This window comes from Harpia harpyja, chromosome 20 (genome assembly GCF_026419915.1).
Source record: "Harpia harpyja isolate bHarHar1 chromosome 20, bHarHar1 primary haplotype, whole genome shotgun sequence".
Taxonomy (NCBI): domain Eukaryota; kingdom Metazoa; phylum Chordata; class Aves; order Accipitriformes; family Accipitridae; genus Harpia; species Harpia harpyja.
Window position 1 is genome coordinate 20,692,469 of NC_068959.1, and position 25,470 is coordinate 20,717,938.

The window sequence follows — 25,470 nt, forward strand, 5'->3', positions numbered from 1 at the left end:
GAGGGGGCAGAGAAGGGTAGAGCAGGGGAGGGGAAAGAGGCGTGAATGGGGAGTACAGGGGATCTGCACAGCCTGGGCTGACTGGGGAGGAGGAGGGAGTGTGAGGAGCAACTGTAGGGCATGGCACAAGGCCAGGCAGGTTCAGGAGGGACAGGGAAGTCCTGGGACTGTGCCTCTGCTTAGGAAGACACTCTTTGGTGATCCTGGTTATCCTGGGGGCAGGTGGGTGCTACCTGATCCCCTGTGCCAGCTGTGGGAGTCTGGCACCATCCTCATCTGGAACCTCTTTCCCTGGGATGGGACATCAGCAGGCAGCAAGGCCACTTGGTTCCCCAGGATCCCTGTAGACACATCCCTGCTGCCCAGCTGGCATGTGCCTGCAAAGAGGGGCAGCTGAGAGCCCCACACCCCCTCACCCATGAGGACATGGGGAGTGGGGGGCATTGGTTCCCCTCTGCACGGCCCAGAGGAGAGCCCAGGGAGAAGGGTATGGTAGAAAAGGAGTGTCTACAAAAACCCCACCAAGGGAACGATGGTCTACATCTTCACTTGGAAACTTCCTTCCCAGGGACACTTGCTGGTGTCTTCCAAGCTGGGGGTGAGTCTTGCCTTTGCCTGGTGCTAAGCTCACAGCAAGCCCAGTGCCGGCAACTCAGCAGAGAGGCGCGGTGCTGTGTGTGAGCCCAACACAGCCGAGACATGTAGCACCTGGATGTAACCCAATTAATGAAGGAAGCATCTCTACTCTGAGCTAAGAAACTGCCCTGTACAGCTAGTGCAGTCCTGTGCAAAGGCAAGCAGGAAAACACAACAGCCACAGCTGAGCAAGCTCCCTGCAGCTGCAGTAGGAAGCAGCCGCAAATGTGCCCTGGTTTGAAGTGGCCCAGCTGTTTCCAAAGGGTCTAAACTACCTAAAAAGAAATCAACCATGCTTGGTAAAAGAGACAGCAAAATGGTGGGAAATGGCATCATGTCTCCAAGGAGCAGTGATGGAGGTGGTAGGGAGTCTGGAGCTGGTTGGTGGGACTGCCCCTGGTTCCCACCTTAGTTGGTGATGGCCACAAGTGCAGGCAGCCTTTGGGCTGCAGATGACTTTCACTAAAACATTTTGGTTTTAAATAAAGGAGACTAGTCTGTGGCAAACTGCTTTGTGGGGTTATCTTACTCATACCTGTGCAGAAACATCCTTAAGCTGGAAAACAGGAGCAGGGAGACAAGAGCAGCCACGCCAGGGCTCCTTGCACCTGGAGGAGGGCAGCAGGAGCAGGTATCTCCCCACAGCCACCAAGGCTCTTCGCTGCCTCCATGTGCTTTCTTCCCTGAGGGTGCCCCGAGCCACCCTCAAGGATGCGACACGTGGGAAGAATCCGTCAGGCACAGGCACCCAGGTTTTCACACTTTTATTGTAAAGCTTTAGGAAGGGCTAATTACAATGGAGTTGGTCATCTGACAGCTCAGCAAACAAACAGAACAGGAGAGAACGGAAAGGGGATCACGACAGTGTCATGCTCACTGCTCTGAACAGAAAGAATTACAAGGGAATCAATTGTGCTCACAGCGCCCGGGGAAAACCAAGCCCAAGGCCCAAAGCCTTCCCCGCACAGGGAAATGCATCACACATTGAGAGCAATACAACCTTAGCAAGAGGCATTGCCTTAGACATAGGTCACCATCTGAAAAATAGTTGGGTACTTTACTCTGCCATAGGATTTCTCCTTTAGAAAAGCTACACCTGCATGTACATAAAACTGTACAAAAAACAAGGCATCACAAGCAAGGAAATGAAATCTCGTATAAATAGAACCAACACTGAAGAGCTACAAAGGGGTCGCTTAGATCCTTCCCACGCAGCCCGCCTGCTCCCTGGCTCCCACCTTTGGTTTTACCCCTGGCTTGTCCTAGTGCAGTGTGAGATACAGTGAACCCCTCCGCAGAGGCGTCGAACCCCCCTCCTCTTCCCTGTGCTTGTCTAGACTGGAGCCCGTGGGGAGCTTCCCCCCTCCCACGTGCACAGAGGCTTTATCCTTCTGGCTTATAATTGTGCAAATGAGCTTCTTTCTGACAGCACCTCTTCTTCACCCTCCCCTAGGACTGATCCCCAGTGACACTGTCAACTTCACCCCGTGACAAATCCCCAGCTCCCCAGCTCCCAGAACCGATGTCCAGCACCTTCTCCTCCCCAGGGACCCATCCCCGCTGCACCCCACATAGCCTCCCACCCCATCGCACCCCACCAAGGACCCACTCCCACTGCCCCCTCTCTTCTTCCCCACAGACCCACCCTCACCCCCCCAATGGTCCCTCAGACACCCATCCCCTCTCCACCCCACAGATACCCATGCCCTCTCCCCACTGTGCTTCCCTCCACAGACCCAGCCCCACCACCCCTCTGTGCACCTCCACGAGACTCATCCCCCCCGGCATGGCAGGCATCTCCAGCACCCATTCCTCCCATCCCTCGGGGACCCCCTCTGCACTCCCCCCCCCCCCCCCCCCTTGCACCATGCTTGCACTGAGAACATCGCCAGGTCCTCCAGAGACAAGACAGCAACTTCAGCCACAGGGCTTCAAGCTTCAGGGTCCCTCTGGTGACCCTAAGCAGAAGGTAGGGAGCCCACCTGTAGGCGAGGGGCCGGGGTAAGCTGGTCTTGGACAAGCACCCCTCAGATGTGGCTATGTCGCTCTCCTGGGGGGTCCCCAAGAGGGGCACTGGACACTGCCACTGCCTGAGCCAAGGGGAGGCATGAGCAGTCGAGTTGGCAGTGGAGTCAAAGATCCTGGCCAGCGCGGCCAAATTGCACATTCTGCCCAGTTTGGCCCTGAAACTACAGAGCTACAATAAAAACAAGTTCAGGAGTGTGACCTGCTCAGGCAGCCAGACCAGGGGAACGTGGGCCCCGCCGGGCGGCCGCCGTGGGCAAGGATAGAGCAGGGATGCCCGGACAGTCGGGCGGACATCCACCGGGAGCATCGTGCCCGCCTCAAGGGACCCCCGGCCGGTCGGCGGGGAGCAGCAGCAGGAGGCCGGGAGGAGGGTCCTGCCTCCTCCGGGTAGCACCCTGAGGTGCCAGGGCTGCGGGCGATGCAGCGTGGCGCAGTGCCGCCCGGGGAAGGCGAGGAGCGGAGATGGGGCGCGAGGGAGCGGGTGCCAGCAGGCGCCTTCTGCTGCCCTTCCCTTGTCGGCCAGGCTCGGCTTGCACCCCGTCCCCTCAGGTCAACTGGAACCGCACCAGGAAGCTGGCTGCATCTTGCCACCACCAACGAAGCAAAGGGAGAGGAGCTGCTCAGAGAGGGATGCTGGAGGGGGGGGGGAGGAGGCTGGCCAGGGGGGCCCCCCGGCACACTGCACCCTGACAGGCACTACAGCTATGGCAGGGCAGTCTCTGACCCGCTGGGGTGCCCTGTCCCTGCGGCACCACCATGCCAGTCAAGCCTGGCAGAGCCATCCACTGACCCCGTGGCGACGGACCACGTGGACTGAAGATGAGCCGCTGGGGGAACTGTCCTGCAGTTACCACTGGCCTCGCTCCCTAAGGAAGATCCCAGAGATGAAGACGATCGATGCGCGCATGAGTACGGGAAGAACAACGGTGCAGCACAGCCCCTCCCCGCGTCCTGGCGGGGGAGGACCGGGAAGGGCTACCCAGGAATGAGGCGCAAGTCCCCTGGACCCCTCCTGCCAGGGGTGCATGTGGAGCCCCCCAAAACAGGACTGTGCCCCAGCTCCTGAGGGAGCAGACAGGCTCAGGAAAGCGCCCGGGCATCCCCCTCCGAGGAGCCCCTCGAGGGGCGAGGGTGTCCTCTCCCCACCACGTGCGCAGCATTGCCCCGGTTGGGTGTCCTGCAAGGGAGCCGAGGATGCCAGGGCAGCGGGGACCTGCCGGGGAGACCGGTCGACCTTTGACAATGGAAGAGAAAGCTGGATCCCGTGAGAGTGGCCCTGTGGCCTAAGGGCAGCGGGACTCCAGCGGGCAGGGGCTTGGTGGCCCCCAGTGTGACCCTGAGACAAAGCTCCTCCTCACAAAGGCAATGGTGGCTTACAGGCGGACGGGATGGAGGTCGAAGGCATGGCACAGCCGGCCTCATGGGCATCCCCTGCCCCGGAGGAGGCACAAGGCGATGGGCTGAGACGCCACAGCCGATGGCGACCTCCCTGCCAGCAGAGTCGGACTGAGGGCTTCTCCGGACCCAGCCCGTCCCTTGACTGGGGGCTTCCCTGCACCCAGCCAGACCCTTGACTAGGGGCTTCCCCACCCCTCCTCCACCCGCTGGGTGCAGGGCCACCACCAGGGAACCCTCCCCAAACCAGACCCCACCTATGGCACCGGGCAGTCCCTAGGGACCCTGCAGCTTGTGGGCACAGTGACAACGTTCAGAAAGAGATCCAGGCTGAAAAGTAGCAAAGTCCCTACAGTCCGGCTAGGACGCTGCCCCTTTCCTCCAGCTCCCCAGCTGCTGTTTCAGGGACTGGTCACATCTCTATTTACAATATAGAACATGAGTGTGGGCCGGACACTGCGCTCCCGCGGGCTCTTCCACGCAGCAAACCATTCAAAGCTGGAACTTGCTCCCTGTGGTTTGTTTCTGGTTTCTTTTTTTTTTTTTTTTCTTTTTTTGTTTTTGTTTAAATGTCTTTTGTTTCAAGGACAATAAAAAGTTTCAATCAGGCAGGACTTGAATGTCATTCCTAAGATTCATATTTACAGGAGTCTACAGCAAAGAGACAGGCAGCTCACTCCCTGTGCGCGGGGACACCCCTCGTCCTATGCCCCAGGAACTCCACCAGCTCTGCGTGGACCTTTGGTACGTAAGCCCTTCTCCCCAGCCGTGCCCTCCGCACCAGGAGCCTGCCCAGCCCTCCCTGGCGACGCAGCAGTTCGGAGACATGCACCCGCAAGTGCTCGGAAATTGGGTTTCGGATGCTTTCATCCTTCCCACCCACCCCTGGCCCCAGGAAACAATGGGTTAAAAAGGTGCTCCTCTCATCCCTGCCTTGCCCTGCCCTGCTGTCCGCAGAGCCCACTGCCTGGAGAACCGGCCGGAGCGATAAAGCATTGAAGTTTAAAATGTTCCTCTGGACACTGGCCTCAGAAGCACGTCTGCTCCCTGCCCCTCACGCCCAGCCTCACAGGTATATCTCCCTCTTGGTGGTCTGGGACGAGGGGGTGGTGGCTGGCTGGAAGTCCGAGGTCTGGGTGAGAGGAATTTCCTCCATGGGAGAGTCCTTGCAGGGCTCATGGCTACTATTGGAGAAGGCACTGTACGTGGGGAGCAGGCGGAGGTTGGCCATTTTGGTGCTGCGCTCTTCTGAGAGTCTGGGGCTGCCATTCCCGACTTGCTCTTGACTCCCTCTGTCTTGGTAAGGCACAAAAGTGGAGAGTTTGAGGGCGTTCTTGGGCCTGCGGCTGGGGGAGGACTGGCCGGGCATCCAGCAAGTATCGGAGTGGCCAAACTCTGTGCACTCCCGGGTACAGGTCCCAGTCATGGCTACATCGGGCAGAGGCCGGAGATCTGCAGAGAAGCAAGCAAGAGCATCGTTACGCATGCCCAGGCACCACCGGCTCAGGACATGAGGAAGGAGCACGTGGACAAGCAACAGAGCCTGGACGTCTCCATCCTACCCACACCCTCCCATGGTGGGAGGGGACAGCCGGACCCACGGCCACCGAGGGAGCGAAGGCAGAGCTGGGAGGGGAACCCAAGGCTCCTGGCAGCCGACACCTCCCGTCCGAGTCCACAGCCCCAGCTCCCCCTGGACAAGCATCCTCCCTGCAGCAGGTGCATGCAGAGAAATGGGAGGCACAGCACGGGGCAAAGCTCACCGAGCTCACCCCCTTTGGAGACGAGCATTGCACAGGAGGGGCTCCACAGCCTGGATTTGCACAGCAGGAGACAGGCTGCCACCAGACTCATCACCCCACAGCTGTGGGCACCACCTGGACCCTGATAGGCTCCAGGTACTCCCTTGGTCCAGCACCTTTGGGCACCACTGACAGCTTCACCGTACAGGGACAGGGAACTGCCCTAAACACAGGCAGGGTCTTCACTGCCCTGAGGTACACAACCATATTTTCTGAGCACCATCCTTGGGCAGCCCTGCCCTGCTCACCATCAGGCATGCCAGGCCACCTGCAAGCCTCCCCAAGCACCCATCAGCAGGAGCCCCAAGCCCAGCCCGACGTCCTCAGACATCGTCTGGTCTCCCACGGAGCCTGAAATCCCCAAGCGCAGCAAAGCATACATGGGCAAACCCACGTCTACCCCCAGAGAGGCTGGACCTATCTGATACTCACGAGTCCCTGCCGCAGGAGCGCCCAAGCCTCTCTGTGCACCAAACACCTGCCCCTGAGAGAGCCAGGTATCTGAGGGCATCAATAGCTACCTGCTCCTGGCATAGCCGGGCAACTCTGATCACCAGCTACACCAGTTCATGGTCTGCTGTCCTCACATACCAGCCACCCTCTACCCCAGACACTACAAGGCCTTCTTGACCCTTGGCCATGTGTCCTTTACACAGGGAGGACCTGTCACAAGTCTTCAGACGCTGAAACTTGGCATTTCCAGGCAGAGGTGCGTGTCCCTCCAAGAGCCATCCCAGACACAAGCCATTCCTTGCCATCTACCCCAACCTGGGGCACAACATAGCCCCCTGCCACTGCCTGGGACGCATCACTGCCCACTACCACAAGCACCTGCTGGCAGATCAAGCCTGGTGCTGATGCTGGCATGAAAGGGGGTTGCTGCTCATGACCTTGAGACTGCTCTGACTTGCAGACGTCCCTTCTGGTTCACAGAAGTCCTCTCCATCTCTCCACCCAGGAGCCCACTCCACTGCATTGCTGACAAACAGCCCTGCAGACTGATGGAGGGAGATACTAAGGAGCTCTGGGGACCTGAGACATACGGGGCTTTCACCAGCTCGGGGCATGCCCCTTCCCACCAGATACACACTGGTACACATAATCCCCTCCTCACAAAAAAGAAGAGACCAGCTGGCACTGCCTCAGCCCTGGGAAGAAGCAAACCGGAGCCATTTGCACCATGCTGGGGGCTCTGCCCTCATCAGCACATCCCTCCTGCCACCTCTTTGGGGCTCTCGGACACAGGCGTCCCCAAGTCACCCTGGCACAGCTTTCACACAGAGGCAACCCCAGGATGTGAGGAAGGTCTCTGCAGAAGAAGGCTGCATACAATGCCAGCAATGGTTGACAAGGGTCATAAGTGAGAGCTAAAGAGATGGGCATGGGAGAAGGGGAAAAGTTAGCAGCAAACCACTGCGTGAGCATATCTTGCCTTAAAACCAACCCCCAGTGACTGTATCCCAAATTCTCAGCTCCTCTGGGGGCTGAGTCCCCCCAGTTTTTCCCCCTGGTTCCTGCAGAGGCTCTGGCACCCACACTGCTCCCCGTGCTGGCAGCCACCTCCTGTGTCCCATCCCCTGGCACACATGTAAGCTGTGATATCCTGGCAGAAGCCATAAGGACATACCTCAGCGCAGACCCCCTTCACAGCCTGCTCCGCTCAGGGGACTCTAATGAGGAGCAGAAAAAGGACGAGAGGGTCACATCATTGCACAGCTCCCAGCCTCCACACCCACCCTCAGAATCCTCCTGGACCCTTCAGCCTCTGCCAGCCCTCCCCGTCACATTGCACCGAGCCCCACAGCATCCCTCTGGTACCCACTGCCTTCAGGAGTCCCTTGGCCTCTCCTGGCCCTGCTCCAGCCTCCTTGAGGCTGCTTGGCCACCACTGCTGATGTCTCACTAGTTTCTCCAGCCTTACACTAGCCTCTCTGGAGCCCACTGGCCCTTGCAGGACTCACACAGGAACCTGAGGCAAAGCTTGAAGCCACCTGGCTAGTGGCACGCCGAGCCCCTGTGTGCAGAGGGAATGGGGCTGTGCATCACATGGATACAGCCGAGCCGAATGCGCGCCGACGTGCTCACGCACCGCAAACAGGCACACTCCAACGAATTCATGCGCAGGGGACAGCCGTGCTCACGCTGCAGGGTGCAAAAGCAGAAGCACAAGCATCGCAGGGGACAAGATGCCCACACAGGCCAGTGTGAGAGCATAGCTTGCCAGTGCATGTCTTTGGGGTCATTCTCAGGGCTGGCCACAGACCAACTGTCCTATTTCCTGAGCATGTGGAAAGTTGCCTCATTTCTTTCTCCTAGCTACAGATAGAAAGCAAGATACAAAACCAGAGGCAAGACAGCTCAGTTTTCATCTCTACTCTGTGCAAGTCAAAGCAGAGACTGGAGCTTGCGTCCTAGATGATCCACCAGGTCTTCCTCTCAGGACAACAGGATGCCCCGGTGGCCACCGGCTTGGTCAGTTTGAGGTCGTGTTACATTGTCTTTCACTTCTTCTGTTCAAGAGGCAATATTGCTGTCTCTCTCATCTACTTTCCTGCTGGACAAATGGGATGGCTCATCATCATTTCCACTTCCAGAAATGCCTTGGTGCTGCGCGGTCCTGGGGTGGGGAGTGGATGAGTGCCATCACTTCTTGCTCTGACAGAAGGTGCTTTGCTGAGTCAATGGAGGGTACTGGCAGGACAAAAATAAAAGCTATCTCTCCAGTGAACAAAGCTATGGTGATTTCCCCGTGCCAATGGCAGCTCAGAAATCGCAGGATCAAGCAGGAACGCTGTGTTCAGGGTTCAGGGTCTTTTATTCTGGTTTTCCCATTGTCTGTTTCTGGCACTAAAGTCTTTTTCCAGTGTTGTCCCTTCACTTGCAGTGAGATGCTGGCATCAGAGCTCTGCCACTAAAGGAGCGTATTATGTTCCATGAGCACAACCCGCTCCGCTTTAAGAGCGCCGGAACGGGGCAGGGTGTAATTCCTGAATAGCTGTGATTTAGAGCAAACATGACCCTACGGCCTAATTCTCAGCACATGCTGGTGGTTCAGAGACTTCGATGTGCCACTGCAGACAAGCAGAAATCTTTCTTTGGGAGTAAACACTGGTGGAAATTTTGCCCACAAAGTGCTGATTCTGGATGCCCTGCAGCACGGTGAGAAGGCAGAACCCAAACCTCACCTTGGGGTCGAGGTGCCCACTTCACCTTACAAAGTGTACTCAGGATTTCAGATCCCTTCTCCACCCCAGGAATGCAGTTTTGTGACTCTGAACCCCTGAAACCTGACAAAGTTTCCAGGTGATGAAGAAGATGGCTGTGCCTTCTCCAGCATCTCATTCCTCCCCGGCATCCTGGCCATGCAAAGTAAAACATGTCTGTGCAGCTGCTGTGTTTTCCTGAGCTTTGCCCTCTCACTGTGCTCCTTTGGAGGGCTGGCCCATCCTGTTATTGGCATTTCCATGCCAGAAGGGTTCTGTAGTTGCTTGGGCATTCACAGTCCTCACAGTCTTCTAGCTCTCCCCTTTCTATAGCTTTGCATTTCCCTAGCATCCTCTTGTTAGCTGCCTCGGGGCTGCTCTGCCTCGGCACATTGCATAGGAATGAATCCGGGGTAGTAAAAGTTGCATCCCTTTGAACTTTTCAGATGAAAAGGGGGCACGGTTGGGGTTTTACACCGAGAAACATTAGAGATGCACCCTGGTCCCTCAAACATTAGAGATGCACCCTGGTCCCTCGTTCTGGCTGGAGGAGGGGAAGCTCTCTCGAGCTGCGGCTCTGTTCTCGACGCTGGCGTGGCTGTTCTCGTCTCCTGACATCCAGGGCACCTCTGCTCTTTGTGAAGGAGACTGTGCCAGGCTGTCTCCTCCGGGAAGAGGCACATATTTGTGCCGCTAATTATTTCTCTCTATATCCCCATGCAGGGCAGGAACACATCCTGGTGCAGCCACTTGCAAGGGCTCTTCTAGTAGTATTATTGCTCTTAGTGGGGGATTTCAACAGTGCATTTGAGTACTGACAGGAGACAAAAGCAGGCAGCCTCATTCAGCAGGCACTTCCACCTCCTGCATTAGATGTGCAGAGGTTCACTCGCCCACTTCAAGCCAGGTAGTTTCAAGCAGAGGCTGAGAGCCAGCCTCAACCACTTTTTTTTTTGGCACCATCTGCAACGTCCGCAGTCTGGTTTGGTTCTCCCTGTCTTCCATTTGCGTCAGACATCAGCACCGTATGCGTGGTGTGCAGCGCTGGGTGAGCAGGGATGATGCAGCACAGGAGGCCAGATCTTGCGGGTGAGGGGATACAGTAGAGCAGCTCTGGGAGGGAAGACAGTGGGACTGTGGGGATGTGACACAGCAGAGCACAGCAGAGGATGCAGAGAAGCCCGGAAGGGAGGAGGAGGGAAGCGCAGCATGCTAGGAGGGACTGGAGAGGTTTAGTGGTATGTAGAAACAGGGAATATGACAGTGGGGGGAGAGCAGCTTGGAGGCAAAGCAGAATGCTTTTCTGAAGCGTTAGATCAGAAAGACTCATCTTCCCTACCTGGTGGCATGGAGAAAATCAGCCACTAATTTCAACCAGCTACCCCTGTGCAGATCCCAAAAGCACTGTACCTCTTCTAGCATTGGTCAGGGGGTAGAAGGGTGGAGCACAACCCATGCTGCAGATTGAGGGCTGGGGTGCAAGGTATTTCTTTCAAAATGGCTGTCTTTCAGCCAGGGAAGGATGCAGTGTTTCCAGTACGGGCAGCTTTACCAGCTCTATTGCCCTGGTGTGGACACCTGGAAACACCCCTTCTCCCACACCAAGCCCTCAGGGCTCTGCAGACCACTCCTGGGACATCCCTTACAGCAGCGACCTCCCATGACATCATATCCCAGCAGCACTGTCCTCCCTGCCTGCCCCTACAGCATCGATGCAATAGGAACAGCCTCCCTGGTGCTGCTCTTCCCAGCAACTCCGTTCCCACAGCACAGCTCCTGAGAGTAGGCACCATTCCACTATTCCACCATAGCTTACTGCTGCTGTTCTCCTGTACCACCGCTCCCTCCAGGTACAACTCCCTGGAGTGCTCACACCTATAGGTACCCCTGCCTACAGCACTGTTCCCTACAGGCACCACTCCCCTACCGCGGTACCGCTGACAGGTACCATTCTCCCACACCACTGTTCTCTATAGGTACCACTCCCCTACAGCGCAACTACCTACAGGTATCGTTCCCCTACAGAGCTGTTCCCTACAGGTACTGTCCCCCACGGCGTGGTTACTGAAGGTACCACTCTCCCGCAGCGTTGCTCTCTACAGGTGCCATTCCCCCACAGTGCCGTTCCCAGGAAGCACCATTCCCCCATAGCGCTGCTGCCTACAGGTACTGGTCCCCCATGGTGCCACGTCCTCCAGGTGCCATGTTCTGTGCTGCTGCTCCCTTCAGGTATTGCCTCCCCCCGCTGCTGTCTTCCCTCCAGGCACTGCTGCTCTAATGGTGCCATTTCCTCCAGGTACCATGTTTTACAGCGCTGTTCCCTCCAGATACCACTCCCCTGCAGTGCTGCTTCCTCCAGGCACCATTGCTTCATGGTCTGTTCCCTCTTCACTATACCCTAATAGTACAGCTATTTGGATAGTGTGCCCCAACATCCCGTTTTCTTATACCAGCAGCCCCATTACTTTGCTATTCTATTCTATTCTATTCTATTCTATTCTATTCTATTCATGTCTTTGCATCCTGGCACTGCTGGAATGAGTGCCTTGCACTATCCCGCCCTTTGACTTACCCCTCTCTGTGCCTTTGCCCTGCAGCAGCACGCCCGACCCAGTAGCCTGGAGGAGTCTCCCCACGTTGGCAGCAAGAGATACTCAACAGCCTGTCCCCACCCGGCCAGCTCAGCGTGAGCTCCCTTTGGTGTACAGGAGCTCAGTGGCTCCTTTCCAACGTCTTCCCCCTTGCAAGGGTTTTGGGGAGAGGGGAGCTGTGCTGTAGGTAGCTGCAGAGCTACTACCTCCTTTGCAAAGCCCTGACACCGGGTCCCCCTTCAAGGTCCCCAAATGAGGTGGGCATGGCCAGTGCGTTATCCCCAGCAGGGAATGGCCTGCCTCTGGACACAGGGGACCAGAGCAGCAAGCTCACCTTCTGCAACTCCTCAGTCCATCTCCTCTCTGGTCCCTGATTCCCACATCACATGTGGACGTGACCAGAGCCCTCTACCTCCAGAACAGTACAAGCACAACACCAATTTCACTTTCCAGGCCTTGGGGAAGGCTGCTGGACTGCTGCCCATTTCCACAGCAATGCTCCAGAGATCAATGAGTACAGAAATATCAGAAGCTGAAAGCACAAGCGGAGAGCTCCCCGCAGTCCACGTCAGTCCCTATTTTTCCTAGACTGAGCTAACATCATCCCTACAACACCCAGGCAGACGGTTTGCAGGACCATTCCTAGCACTACAACACCCAGACAGACGGCTTCGGGGACCAATTCTAGCACTACAACACCCAGACAGATGGCTTTCCAAACTTAACACCGTCACTACAGCACGCAGACAGATGGCTTCTGGTATCTGAGACCGACCTGACACTGCCCATAAAGGTGGTTACTGCAGTTCAACGCCACACCTACAGCTCTCAGGGCAATAACGAGCAACACCCGCTTTTACAATAAATACCGAGCAAGATCCTCAGACTGATGCCAGCACACAGATGGATTTCTCCTAGGCACCAAAGTCAAGAGATATAACGCGCACAGCCATCTCGCCCAGACCCTACAGCACTGAGCATCTCTCCCCTCATGCTAAACAATAGTATCTAAACACCAGTACAGACAGCTTGCTCCAAAGTTAATGGCCTGTCAGCCCCCAGATGCATGCGCGGATCAAACCATGGCCTCTGGAGTATATTACAACAGCACACACTAACTGCAGCACCGAAGCAAATGACTTCCCAGATCCTGCCAAGGGTATCACAGCAGAACCAGCACGTAATTAATGTGGACAGATGCACCCACCAGCCTCAGCCTCACCAGCACAGGTAGTGCTAAACCACTTTGCCGGCAGCGAGGGCCTGAGCCCAGGCTCCCAGAGGACATGTTCTTCCCTTGCTTGCCGTAACTGGAGCTTGAGGGACCACCTCCCCACTGCCTTTATGCCTGTAAATTGCAGGCAGCTAGCTGTGCGACAGTGGCAGGCTGGCTGGGAAGCGCAGGCATCCCACGGCCACATCGCCACAGCAACGGGAGGTGATCCGTACCCTGCGCCAGCGGCAGGAGCACCCAGATGGATGGCTCTGGACACTGGCCGTGTTCCTGCAAGGACCAGGCAGGGCTCGCAGGGCTCAGTGACAGACTATGGCACCTGCAGGATTCCCAAAAGCACCATCTGCCCCCCAGCTTCACTGCAATCCCTGTGATACCCAGCAAAACATATTCAATCCCCCTGTAACAGATTTTGTGCTTGTGGTGCCTCTTACATGATCTCCTACCCTGGCACAGTGGGGCTTCAACTTTCGCTGGACTATAAAAAGCAGAATTATTACATTAAATTACTGAATAATTATGTTAAGAACTACCTTAATAGGATTACAGGGTTCAAAGGTTAGGAAATGCCAAAATTAGGATTGTCCATGCAGTCTTAATTTGCTTCATGAAAATCTGCTTCATGGTGCAGACCAGAATTACACTCTGGTGGAAAATATTTTCCCTGGGGTCCTTTTGTGCCGCTGGGGGAGAGGACAGAACCACCTGGGAGATATACCAGGCTTTTCAGGAAGAAGAGGCTTTGCCAGTGAGACTACCCTACAGGCTGCAGAAATTGGGGAAGGTACAATAAAAGGGTCAAGAGATCACAGAAAATTACTTCTTTAAAGCATGGGGCTGGAGGATAGGGGGATTGCTTTACTATTGAGAAAAAACTAGCAATTTCCTTTCCTACCTCCTTTTGGAAGTGAAATATCTGGACAGATTTCACTGCCACTTTTCAAAATATTTGGTAAGTGGCCTATGTCCATTATGAAAAATTATATCCTCGCAGTTAAAGTTTGCCAAAACTTCAAGCAACTGAAAACTAAGTTAGGTAATGAGCATTACTGGGCAATCTACTTCACCCATGTTGTATAAAACACAGTAACAAGTTTAGCTGCAAAATGAAATCCTGGTTACTACAATATCCAAACACTGTCCTCTGGCCAACCAAGAGTTTCTCATGACACCTACAGACATTCAACAAATAACCACCAGAAAGGTCGAGGAGTCACGCAATAACCAAACCATGCAATAACCAAACCATCTTCCCGGTGTCATTATATGCTCCTGCAATAACCAGCCCGGGTGAGTAACAACTCCTGTAGTACCTTCAGAAGTGCACAAAGGTCTTGACAAGAAGTTGTGGGCAGCAGAGCAGCCGCCCTTCTTCCCCCTCTGCCCAAGGAGGAGGGGAAGGTCAGAGCACAGGGCTCTTCTGGCTTTTGAGTCCTCTCTTGCAAGGGCTAATGATGGTTATGCAAATAAGCAGAGGAACACCACCTGCTATCCCCAGGGGCTGACAGCTCATGCATGCCTCGTATGCGCATTCCTGCTACCCAAATACCTACAAAATTGCTCCTTCCACATTCCCACCTTGCCTTTGCCAATGCCTCCCATGCATAGGATTGCCCCCAGACCCTCCCGGTGGGGGTCGCAGCCTGGTCTGCGGGGCTGACCTGTCCCTCTGTCCAGCCAGGGGCTCCCCGCGGACACATGGATGCGCGGCCCAGAGCCTCCTGGCATGCCCTGGTACCAGTGTGCTGCCTGCTGATGGGAGGGGGGTGACCAGAAGGGCCAGGCCACCAGGGCCAGGAGCAGTGCCACCCATGCCAGGGAGAGCTCTGGCTACCCACCGACCTAGCTACAGGGTGCCTACAGCTGAGGTGCCGTTGTCCAGCCCTCCGATGCAACACACCCTCCAGCCGGGGTCTGCTGCATCTGGGTGAACGGCAGGAGAGCTGAGGTTGCGGCCCTTGTGGCACCAGGTCCTGGGGAGCTCCTGGTCCATATTATTATGGGTTGCTGACATACAGTGGTCCTCTTACCCCATCTCCCTCCTCCTCACTCAGAGCATCGCTGAGACACATCATGGCTTCTGGAGGGGACTGGAGACCTGTCCCATGGCTCCTGCAGGAGGATTGTGCCCTGCGCTCCTGCCACTGCTCCAGAGGCTGGGGACACTTGTCTGCTTCTGCTGATATCCTTGGGGCAGCAGCAAGGGCAAGCGCAGCAACCCACATGCCCCAGGCCACCCCACAGCTGCCAGTCATAGGATGTGTTAAAGCAGCAAATGCTTCTTACAGAAGGAACCTGAGCGGCTAATCCTTGAGCTTTACCTTGTGCCTGAGCCTGTGAAAGGCAGGGGTCTAATCCCCTCTGATCCAGCCCCTCTGCTCAGGCAGGGGTCTGGGGGGGGGGGGGGGGGGTAGTGGATGGAGGGGTCCCCTCCAGCCCACACCCCATATACGCTTCCAGGCAAACTGCAGCCTCCCATCCCTGGGGCCAGCCTCAGCACCCCCTGTCTGCTGCAGCCCACTGCTCCAGCCAGCCTCCCTCCAAGGGTTAATCTTCCTCTCTAGAGCTTCTCAAAGCTAATTAGAAAGAGCCTGGGCAAGTGTGGTGGCAGACACCGCTGCACTTATCTCCCCACTTCCGGGGCTCTGCCCTTATCATTTAATTAAAGCTGCAGTCGTGCTTCCCTCCCTGGCAGCAGCTAATCAGGGAGGGCACTGGAGCTTGAGGCAGCCTTTGCCAGTTTGCCAGGGAAGGAGCAGGAGAAGGGCAGGGAACATGCCCCAGGAAGGACAATAAAAGGGGGAAGAAGATAAAGAAAGGGTCCCTTTGTGCTGGCAGCCTGGGGACTGGGAGGGCGGCGAGGGACCAAGCCCCAGCCCCAGTGCCAGTCTGCCAGCTGCGGTGCTGTGCGTGGGGGCACGCAGGGTCCTCTCAGCTCTGGATGGAGCTCGGCAATGTCAGCCTGGGAGTGAGCCAAGAAAGCTGACTCCTCCACAGGCAGGCTGGGAGGCACTACAGGCTAGCTCCATCCCCCAGCAGGAGCAGGACCCTGGACCCCCCACCCTGCCCCAAAGCAGCTCTCCCAGCAAGGCACGCTCAGATGCACCCTGACACCAGAGCCTATGCATGCCACAAGCCCCAGCAGCAGAGCAAGCCACACTCAATCCTCCCACAGGCAAGGAATGACCCATGCCATGCAGTACCCAGCACCCCAAAGAAAACTGGGGAGCCCCAGAGAACTGGGGAAGGGGCATGTCCAGAAGGGATGCCATCAAGCACCAGGAGGGATGCCCATCAAGCAACGGCAACTGCAGCAAGATCCTCCACCAGGTCTCTGAGGGAGGGCAAGGATGCATAAGCCCTGAGAAATGCTGTTGTTTGAAGGCCACAGAACAGCGTGCGGACCTAGCTACACAGGGATGCGTGCTGGCATACATTCAATGAGAGACTCAGCCATTTTGGGGCAAACAACCCCCAACTGATGCTGACAGCTTCTGTGCCAAATTCCACACCTCTATTCCAAAGCATGGTTAAGCTAATGGGTCTTGAAAAGAAATTCTTATAACCAGTTTGTTAGCAGGGCTGAGACAGCATGTCTTGTTCTCAGAAAACAGCTGGAACACCTCTGCTAAAACTTAAGAAAAAAAGGAAAAGAAATCAACCTGAGGGAAACCCAGCATGTAAAATCTAAGCTTTAGTGTTGGAAATCTGCTGAAGTGATAAGCAATCGAAAATAAGTCTGTATAATACAAAATGTCAAGCAGCCTGAGGCTGCGCAGTCTATATAATGATCCTCATTGCAGGTTCCAAAAGCTGCTCTGAAGGTGCAGCCTGCCTGGGAGATGTATGCGTGTGCTTGGCATGCTCCGAGCGGGAGGAATAGAGCAATTGTTTCAGCCTTATGCCAACACTGTACAGTCCTTCGACTGCTCCTGGAAAGGGTGGTCCTCTCCCACCATTGCTCATCTGCTAGTTCCTCAATCCTCCTAGTGTCCTAATCATATGAGCAAGAATTAACGCACAATATTTTAATTTTTTTAAATTAATTTTCAGCAAGACCCATTTTCTCACCTCACCTACAGCCTTGTGTTGGATGGGAGTGAGCAGGTAGCCACATGCACAGCCTAGGAGTGCATTGCAAGGTGCGCCAATTCATGTGCACAGGGACTTAGGAATACTGGTCTGGTTTTATGAGCACACTGTTTGCTCCTTGGTGGCTGCCCTTCATTGTACGCTTGTATTAAAGCTCCTGTGTCAAGGAGAAAAGAACTGGCATACGTGTGTCTGCCTTTGAACAAAACCATTGTTAAGCTCCATCAACAATTTAATAATCTTTCACTAGCAGGACAATGAATCGGGGAAAATTATTCTTGCAGGGGGGCCAGTAGCCACAGCGCAAAGCACTGTTCAAGGCCTTTGAAGTCATATAGGTGTTTAGCTGACAAAAGAAATCATGACTTTATGAAAACGGCTTGCCTCAACAAGGGGGTCTGGAAACAAAGAAAACCAAGACCACTCAGAGAGAAGCAGAGCAGGGGAGAAGGAAGAGCCCTTGGTAAAGAGTCAAGCCAGACCCCGAGGAAACTGGGAGAGGAAATGACAGTATGGATTTGCATACATATACTTTGCTTGCTTTCCACAGATCTTTCCTGGGCTGCTTAAGAGTAAAGTGAGCACCTTCACTTCTCATTTCAGCTTTCTTACAGTCTGTTCTGACTGTAGAAATGTGCTGGTTGCCTGAACCATAATGCAGACACTGAGGAGGAATAGGCTAGATCCTTGCCAGAATTTGCAGTGGATATTTGAAGGACCAGGGGACAGGCACTAAATCCAGGGCTGATGCTCTTCGGCTGCCCTGAGGAGGAAACGTCTGTCTGCTGATGGAGGATGCGTACATAGACCCAGATACCACACCCGGCCACAGAGAACCAAATGCACGTGAAATCCAACACACAGCAGTTTTGTGAGCATTGGGCCAGGGGTATGGTCATGAAAATTTGGAGGAATGATCCGACACCAAACGAGGGTGTCTGGCTGCTGATTGCTCGAAGATCAAAAGCAGCCCACGCAGGAGAGCCTGAACCTCTGAACTACCCTTCTGCAGTGAAGAGACATGCCATAAACCCAGCTGAAAATGCATGTTATTGATGCCTCAAACACCCACAGACTCAGAGATTGAAAATCTGCAGTGGAAGCTAAATGGGGAGAGATTTTGTGGCTGGCACATGGCAGAAGCAGCATATGCACTGGTCAATTCCTCCTCTGGTGCAGCCAAAATACATGCCAAGAAATCAATCCAGGTGGTTAACATTTCTGAATTGAACCACTTGCCATCTTGCTGGCATGATTCCCCACCAAGGCATTGAAAGGATTTGCAGTGCTGATGGCCACGGCCAGAGACAAGTCACCTCCTCATGTAAAAATAGGAGGTATCAACGCCGATGCAGCTTGCTAAAGGTGCAGCTCTGAGCAAACAGGAGGATATCAGTGTGCTGATGAAAATGGGGAGGTTTAGGAACGGGGCAGACTGGTTATGGTTTGCTTGGGAAGACCCAGGAAAAAAACCCAGATCCTGATGAATACTGCTCTGCCCTGTGTTTGTTATTAGGATGGCAGAAAGGCGCTCTTGTGGGAGAGTGGGAAAAAGAAGGATAATCGCTTCCGATAGGGAATTTCAACCTCCAGCTACCCCTGGGTGCTGCAGTTTACAGACTGCTGGAGGTTAGATGCAATAAAGTTTGCACCACTTGAGGGAGACCTGCCAGAGGCAGTTCTAAAGGCGCAGAATGAATAAAACACGCTTTAAAGAACGAGCAAGGATTAAACCTGCTGCCTAACATCCTGGTAGGACAACGGGCATACATCATTGCCTTGCATTAGAGGCAGATTGGCAAAGGGGATTTGCCAGCTCTGTCACCCCCAAAGCACAGCACAAGGGAACAGCAGGATGATCACAAGAAGATTTTGATTTCATGGTCCAACAAAGATGTATGAAAACTTCCAGAATCAGTCCAAGGGCACAATTTTTACAGATTATTTTTCAAAAGGCAGAAGACAGTAATAGCAGGTCTGCTCCTTATGCATAGTCCATAGCAATAGAAAATATGTGTGTAGCATCGAGCAAAGCAGTGGTGTACCTGTTTGAAAGAGCAGCCCAGAACCAGACAGGTGAAGAGCTCTAAAGGACCTGTGATTTGAGAGGTCTAGGATCAGCAATTGACCCTTTGAAAGAAGCCATTAATCATCATTAAGGAGGTTTATGTCCTAAGGGACCAAAAGGCAAAACAATAAGGCGAGTCCTGTGTCTTATGATGTGGGTTAGCAAACAGAGACAACAGCGCTTGGAGAATGAAAAATAAAATGCATGTGGGCAGCAGGGTTTACCTGCAGCGGGGAACTGCCTGAACATGGGAAGGGTCCTGTCTGCTGAGGGAAACTGATAGCGTGAATAATAACATTGAAGCAGCATTGTTTTCAGGAAAGGCAAGATATTTGCCTTCTCTCACTGATTTATCTGCATCTCTGTGGGTGCCCCTTCCTGTGTGGCTAATAAGCAGCAAGACGCTAGACATGGAATACACAACTTCTTTTGCTTTTATTCATTTTCTTTCTAGATATAATAAGTCTTGCTTTTGTCAAGATCCCTGTTGCCTGGGTAATTTCATCTGGAGATCCTCAAGGAACAGAGATCTCCATATCCCTCAAAGTTTAATATCATGATTTTAGTTGGCATATTTTCAAGCAATAACTTATACAGCTGAAGAAGAAAAAAAAAAGATTACTTATGTCTAATTGGCATTATACTAATTACCAGCAAAATACATCAGGCAAATATCACATCTACTCACTCTCTGTCATTTTACATTCCCTACTCCATCTTCTCTTTCCTCAGCAGCTATAAAACAACACAACATGCTGTTCTGACATATCCCTGAACAAAGATCATATCCTAAGCCTCTCCTCCTTTCTCTTGCTGCCTCCTTGTTATTTCACTTCCAAGCAAGGTTGTTTTAAAACAGAAACAGACACATAACTGATTGAGAACTGCTGGTTTTATGAACTTGTGCCCATGTACTCCAGCATCCTGCTCTTCTCTGCTGGATCCCTTCCCCAGCCACTCCCAGTGTTTTTTGTACAGAGGGTTTATGGCCATGCATGTAAGAATGTTTTACCTTCTATATCTGAGTAAGTATATATGCACAGATAGACTAAAACAGAGGCACATGTCCTCTCACACATGGGCCATCTGAGCTGATTTATTCCTGACTGAGAGCATTTTTGCTGGTTTATGCGAAACGATTTTAAAAGTGAAAGAAGTTAAACCTGATAATGCCAGTCTTACACTGGAGTAAGGGTCCTGAGTGTAAATCTAAGCATCTCCAAGACCCACCACGAGCACTGTCCTCATCGTTTGGCTCATTTTGAGGTCAGCCTGCTTTCGCCTGCTTCAGAGCAGCTCTCGACCAGACAAGAGCCCTGGCACAGTTTGGGGGTGAGCACTGTGGAGGAACCCTTCCCAACGGATAGGATGGATGAAGCAACACTGACTGAAAGAGTTTAGCCTAGTAGACATGAGCTCTGTTGGAACAGTTGGCCTCAAAGCCCGAGAACAAGATCTGTCTCTTTGTTTTTAGTGATACGGCAGTGGAAGGAGCACCCACGTAGGACTCTGTATCCATCAGGCCCTGGGCAGTCCAATTCTTCCATCAGTGAGGTGCAGCTCTCCTCCCCCATGAGGAGTGAGGCTGAAGCCCGTTGCAGAGATTATCTGGGAAGCCTTGTACCCGGTGCAAAGGCACAGCCCCTTCTCCATCCCACTGTGGTCTCCAGTAACAACAAACACGGACAACTTGTCACTACATGCCTCTGAGACCTGTCCAGATGTGCCTGCCTGGGAAAATGGAGCCCGCCAGCCATGAAGCACATAAGCTTCCCCCATTTCTGCTTGTTGAAAGCTTCTTGTCTGGCTCAGACCAGATAGAGGGCTGAGGTGTTGGAAAGGGAGCCCAGGTCCAACCACACTGCCCAGGGAAGAAGGAGCTGACCACCACGTGGCTTCTCTACACTGCTGTTGTGTCGGCACTGGCCCTGAGCAGACTGCATGGTTGCATCAGCTCACACGAAATGAGCCTTGGATCCTGCAGGGGAACCTCAGCTCCCTGAAAGGAAAGGCAAACGCAGGGGCTGATACGGTTAGATAACCTCTGAGTCAAAGCAGCCTATCCTTGGTATCTCTCACCAGATGCCATGACTAATGTTAGATTTATGGAGTGTCCTCTCTGCAAGTAAAGCAAAGAGCTAGCGTTACAACCACTTAATGGAGGTGACTTCAAATCAGGATGGATGAGAGCTTGTGGGAAGGAGACAGGAAGAGAGATTCATTAATAGTGAGAGCACAAAGGATAAAATCCTGGGGAAGAGTGAACAACTGAGACTGACATTTGACCTGTCTCAGTAGCAAAGCTCACATTGATTTCACCGGGGACAGGAATGAATCCCTTATCCTCTCTCTCATGCCTACGAGAGGGATTTTCCACCTGAGGGATCTACACCTGACCGATCCTTCAAACTCAGGCACATGCTATTTTTATGAGAAAGAAAATGCAGTGTGAAGTCCTCAAGAAGCTCAAATGGGAGACTTCATAAGCTTCTCCAGCATTAAGTTTAAATCCCACACTAATGCAGGTCCCTTTACATGGGAAGAGGTACTGCCAAGCAGGAAGGTTTATAGAGACATTCAGGAGCATTCAGAGGCAGATAAAGGGGAAATAACTGAGTTAGATCACACAGGAGCTGGAAATGGCATGTCAAATTACTTCAAAAGGTGCTTTCTAAGGAAGCAGGTCTTTGAAAACAACAAACAGTCTGGGACTGCTGAGGGATCCTAGTTGTCTACTGCTTTTACACTTGGTTGCTTTTTCTGGTTTAGACGTATTCTAAACCTGAATCCCGACCTCATCTGGCTGCTCACTGCCCTTCTGCAAAATCCCTGCTTTCTGCAACTTCAGCTCTTTGTGGAGCCACAGAGTAGTCAGGTTAGGAAAATTGCTCTGACTGAACAACAATATGGCAAAAAAAAAGTGATCCAGCAAAACTTCAGCCTGATCAGCTCCCCAATCCAGTTTGCCATGCAGCCAGACAAACAGCTGTGTTGGCACAACAGAGCACATGGCACAGGGACAGGGATGAGCAAACCAAGACAGAGAGGAGGGGAACTGCCTATTTTGGCACTCTCGCTAACAAAACACACAGAGTGCTGGCTGTGGTTAACAGGTTCATCAACAGAAATGCTCATAACCCATCTGCTGGCTCTCCCCCATGGATGTCACATGGACCATCTGCAATTGCTCCAGAGCACCTGTCCAAAGGCAGGACACCGGATCTCAAGCCCTGTTCTAATGCATATTTTAAAATTTTACAGAAAATACAAAAGAAGAGTGTGAAGGAGCTTCAGCCAACCCCTCATTCTGAGGAAATGTCCTCTCTGGAGAGCAACATAGTACAAATGAAGAAGGTACCTACACTCTTGTTCCTGTTGTGGGTCTAATTCTGAAAGCTTTAGCAAACTTGAGTTGAACCCATGAATAGTCTGAGGATGACATAAACTACTCTTTGGAAAAGAGACTTTATACCAAAGAAGGGGTGTTTAGATTTGGTCCAGATAAGAATAGCTGTGCATGACCATTTGCATGGGCATTTGCAACCATTGCCAGGCAAATGCAAAAAACCTAAGTCCTGTGCGGACTGAGTGGCAGTAACCTATATCTCATCTTGCAGCCACCTTGTGAAGGTGAAGAGTTCCCTGTTTTAATGTCACTAAGGCTGCAGGAGTGCATGTCCGGTCAAGTGAGAGCTACGACCCAGCCTGCTGAGATGAAATGGTGGTCAAAAGTGTTCCTGCTCTGGACTGGAGGAGGTACATGACATTGCTTGGTCTCCCTGGTCTGGGAGACTGGGAAAACCTCCTTTCCCTGGGACAGTAGAAGTCGTCTTCCCTGTATAAGCTCATTTATAGTTCTTACATAAAAATTATATGCTCCCATGTGTTTGCAGTTGGATCCTATAAGAAAAGTCTCAAAGTTTGCTGTGGAGCTGATGAAGCCTAGTGAACAGGGAAGAGTGGTTCCAAAAAGCAAGGTGAGTTTTGGGCTAACTTTCAGCATATTCTCCAAGTTTGTGGTGTCTGCAGTATTGCCCAGTAAATCAGCAAATTTAGAGGAGGGTCACCTCCCTGAGATGTGCACTCATGATAGCGCAGGGAGAGGATAGTGTTGGGTAGGGCTTCCAAATGGAAGAAACAATAAAGATTAAGAAAAATGACAGGATTCTCTCCATCCAGTAGGTTCAGAGCAGGAAGAATGTGAAGGACATAAAAGAAGGGATATGACATTCACTAATTTCCATAGTCTTGCCACAGACAGCAAGAGGGGATGGAAGATGTCACAGCCCAGCCCAGGATCACAAGGAATAGCAGAAAACTCAAAAAATCCAATCTCAAATGCAGGAGGCACACATACAGCCACAGGGACCTATATATTCTACAAGAGAAGGCACCTTCCTACTGAAATATGAAGCTTTTTGTCTCTTGGGCATTGACTCAGAACGACTGTCCTGCCTAGATTTTTCATAATCACATAACACAACCACAGTTCAGGGACAGAAAGGATGAAAATAGTAATTAGAATCCAACAGAGAAATTTGGTTCCTTCAAATAACTGCTCTAGAGATGTCCAGGATCTGCCAAGGATCTTTGGAGAACTTGAGGACAATCTTACATGTGCGCTACCACATAATCCTGTGAGACAAGAAAGACACTGTCAAATAAATTATTAAAGCTATTTTGGACAACGTCTGAAGCAAGTAGCATCCTTCTTAGAAGGTCTTGAGAGGATTAAAGGCATTCTCTGTAGCTAGTAGCAATGTACTTGTTACTCAGTCTGGGGAAGAAAAAACAGCTGTACCCTATTTACCCTGGGATCCTCGGTACAATTAAGGAAGTTGACCTGATTGACATGGCATGCCACAACTGCTCTGACCGGAATGGCTCTTTCGTAAGAGAGAGTTTACCCAGACACAGGTGCTGGAAAATACGGAAAAGAAGAAACAGGGTGAGAACAAGTTCGAAATTACAGCTCAGACAGAAATGGCATGTTGAAACCAAGATGGTGTAATCCATGACCATTTGCAATCCGTCAGATGTTGTCTATCATGATAAAAACTTTTCCCACATCTCTCTTCAGTAGTGATTAGGAAAATCAGAAGCTGTCTTTGGGGATGAACCAACATTAAGTGAAGAAAGTAGAGAAGCTCACAATTTCTTATGAAGAAATTCAGATGCCTGTAGAGCTGAAGATCACTGAGAAACTAGACGTAATTTGTAGAAGTATACAAGATGCAGAAGATGGTCACAGAGAGTATGCATATCCTCAACAAGAGCAGGACTTGGAAACTACTAGTAATGACAAAACATCTACAATAAGTAATTCCAGCCCTGATGTCAAGAGTCAGTGTTAAAATGGAAAGGGCTGCAGATTAGTTAAAAAAAACCCCACAATGTCTCAGCTAGAGAGCAGTCCAATTGCCAGCCAGACCCAAGCCAATGGTCCTCAGCTGGTCAGATGTGTGACCTGCTGGTTCTCAGTCAGCAAAGGGGAGACCAGTGCACAGTGCCAGCCAGAGACCATCTTTCTTTATTCCATGGACAGCAGCATTTATCCTATCCTATACCATACCCTGTTCTCTCCTACAAAGTGTGAGTTCTTTCAGTAACAGAAGAGGTCTGCGTACCAGTCAACCTATCTGGGCTCACAGGCATTTGACCAGGAATGGCACAGAGCTAGCTCGAATCCCACATCCCAGATGGGAGCCCAGTCAAAAGCATTCCTCAGCACTCTGCAACAAAGCAAAAATGCTGCAGAGTACATTTGAAAAAAAAATCCACAGACTGAACATGTGCCTGGAACACTTTCATCAAGACAAAAGAGACATTTAAAGATAATGCAAAAAAAGAATAGGTTTCAAGATCTAGAGACTTCACTCTGCCAGATGAGGAGACAGAAAGTAATTTTTTTTGTCCCATCTGCTGGCTGGTAGGAACTGAATGACAATAGCAGTGAGAACCTTAAGAAGAAGTGCATGACCGGACTGATGCTAAGCAGAAGACAGGTGATAGTGGCTCCCCAGTGCTGCAAATCCAACTCATCACCGTGAGCAGTGAGAAGGGACCATTGGCTTGGAGTCTTATTCTGAGCCACCTGCCTTCTCAAGGTGCTGTGATGCTGCAGGGTGCACACACAGCCCAGTGCTAGCCAAAAGCAGCTCTGTTTGCATGTGATGGACACACATGCCTGTCGTGAGACTATGAAGACAAACACTAGCAGTCACATTATCTCTGTGCCTGGTGCTGCTATGGATGCCACTGAGTGCTGCTGGAGAGCTATGGGCTATCATGTGGACACATCCACACCGCTAAAAGGTTGTTGGCAAATTGGTGATCACGTAGACAAAAAATGATATGAAGGAATGAAAGATTGAACTATAATCAGAAGTGTAGCAAAGGGGAGCCAGAGGAAAAATATCTC

At 52.4% G+C, this 25,470-nt stretch overlaps 1 protein-coding gene across 2 annotated transcripts in view; it reads right to left on the reverse strand.

Moving 5' to 3' along the window:
* Positions 1–1,385: 1,385 nt before the first annotated feature.
* The window catches only part of PCDH1 (protocadherin 1), a 56,756-nt gene continuing 32,671 nt past the window's right edge, over positions 1,386–25,470 (reverse strand). The window contains exons 5-6 of one of the 2 annotated variants that reach the window (XM_052816295.1): positions 7,489–7,531; positions 5,398–5,511 (exon numbers count right to left, since the gene is read on the reverse strand). In XM_052816295.1, the coding sequence (XP_052672255.1) occupies positions 7,506–7,531 (26 nt within the window). In that variant the 3' untranslated portion in view covers positions 5,398–5,511; positions 7,489–7,505. Of the gene's footprint in view, positions 5,512–7,488; positions 7,532–25,470 lie in introns of both variants that reach the window. The other variant, XM_052816294.1, reaches the window with a different exon arrangement.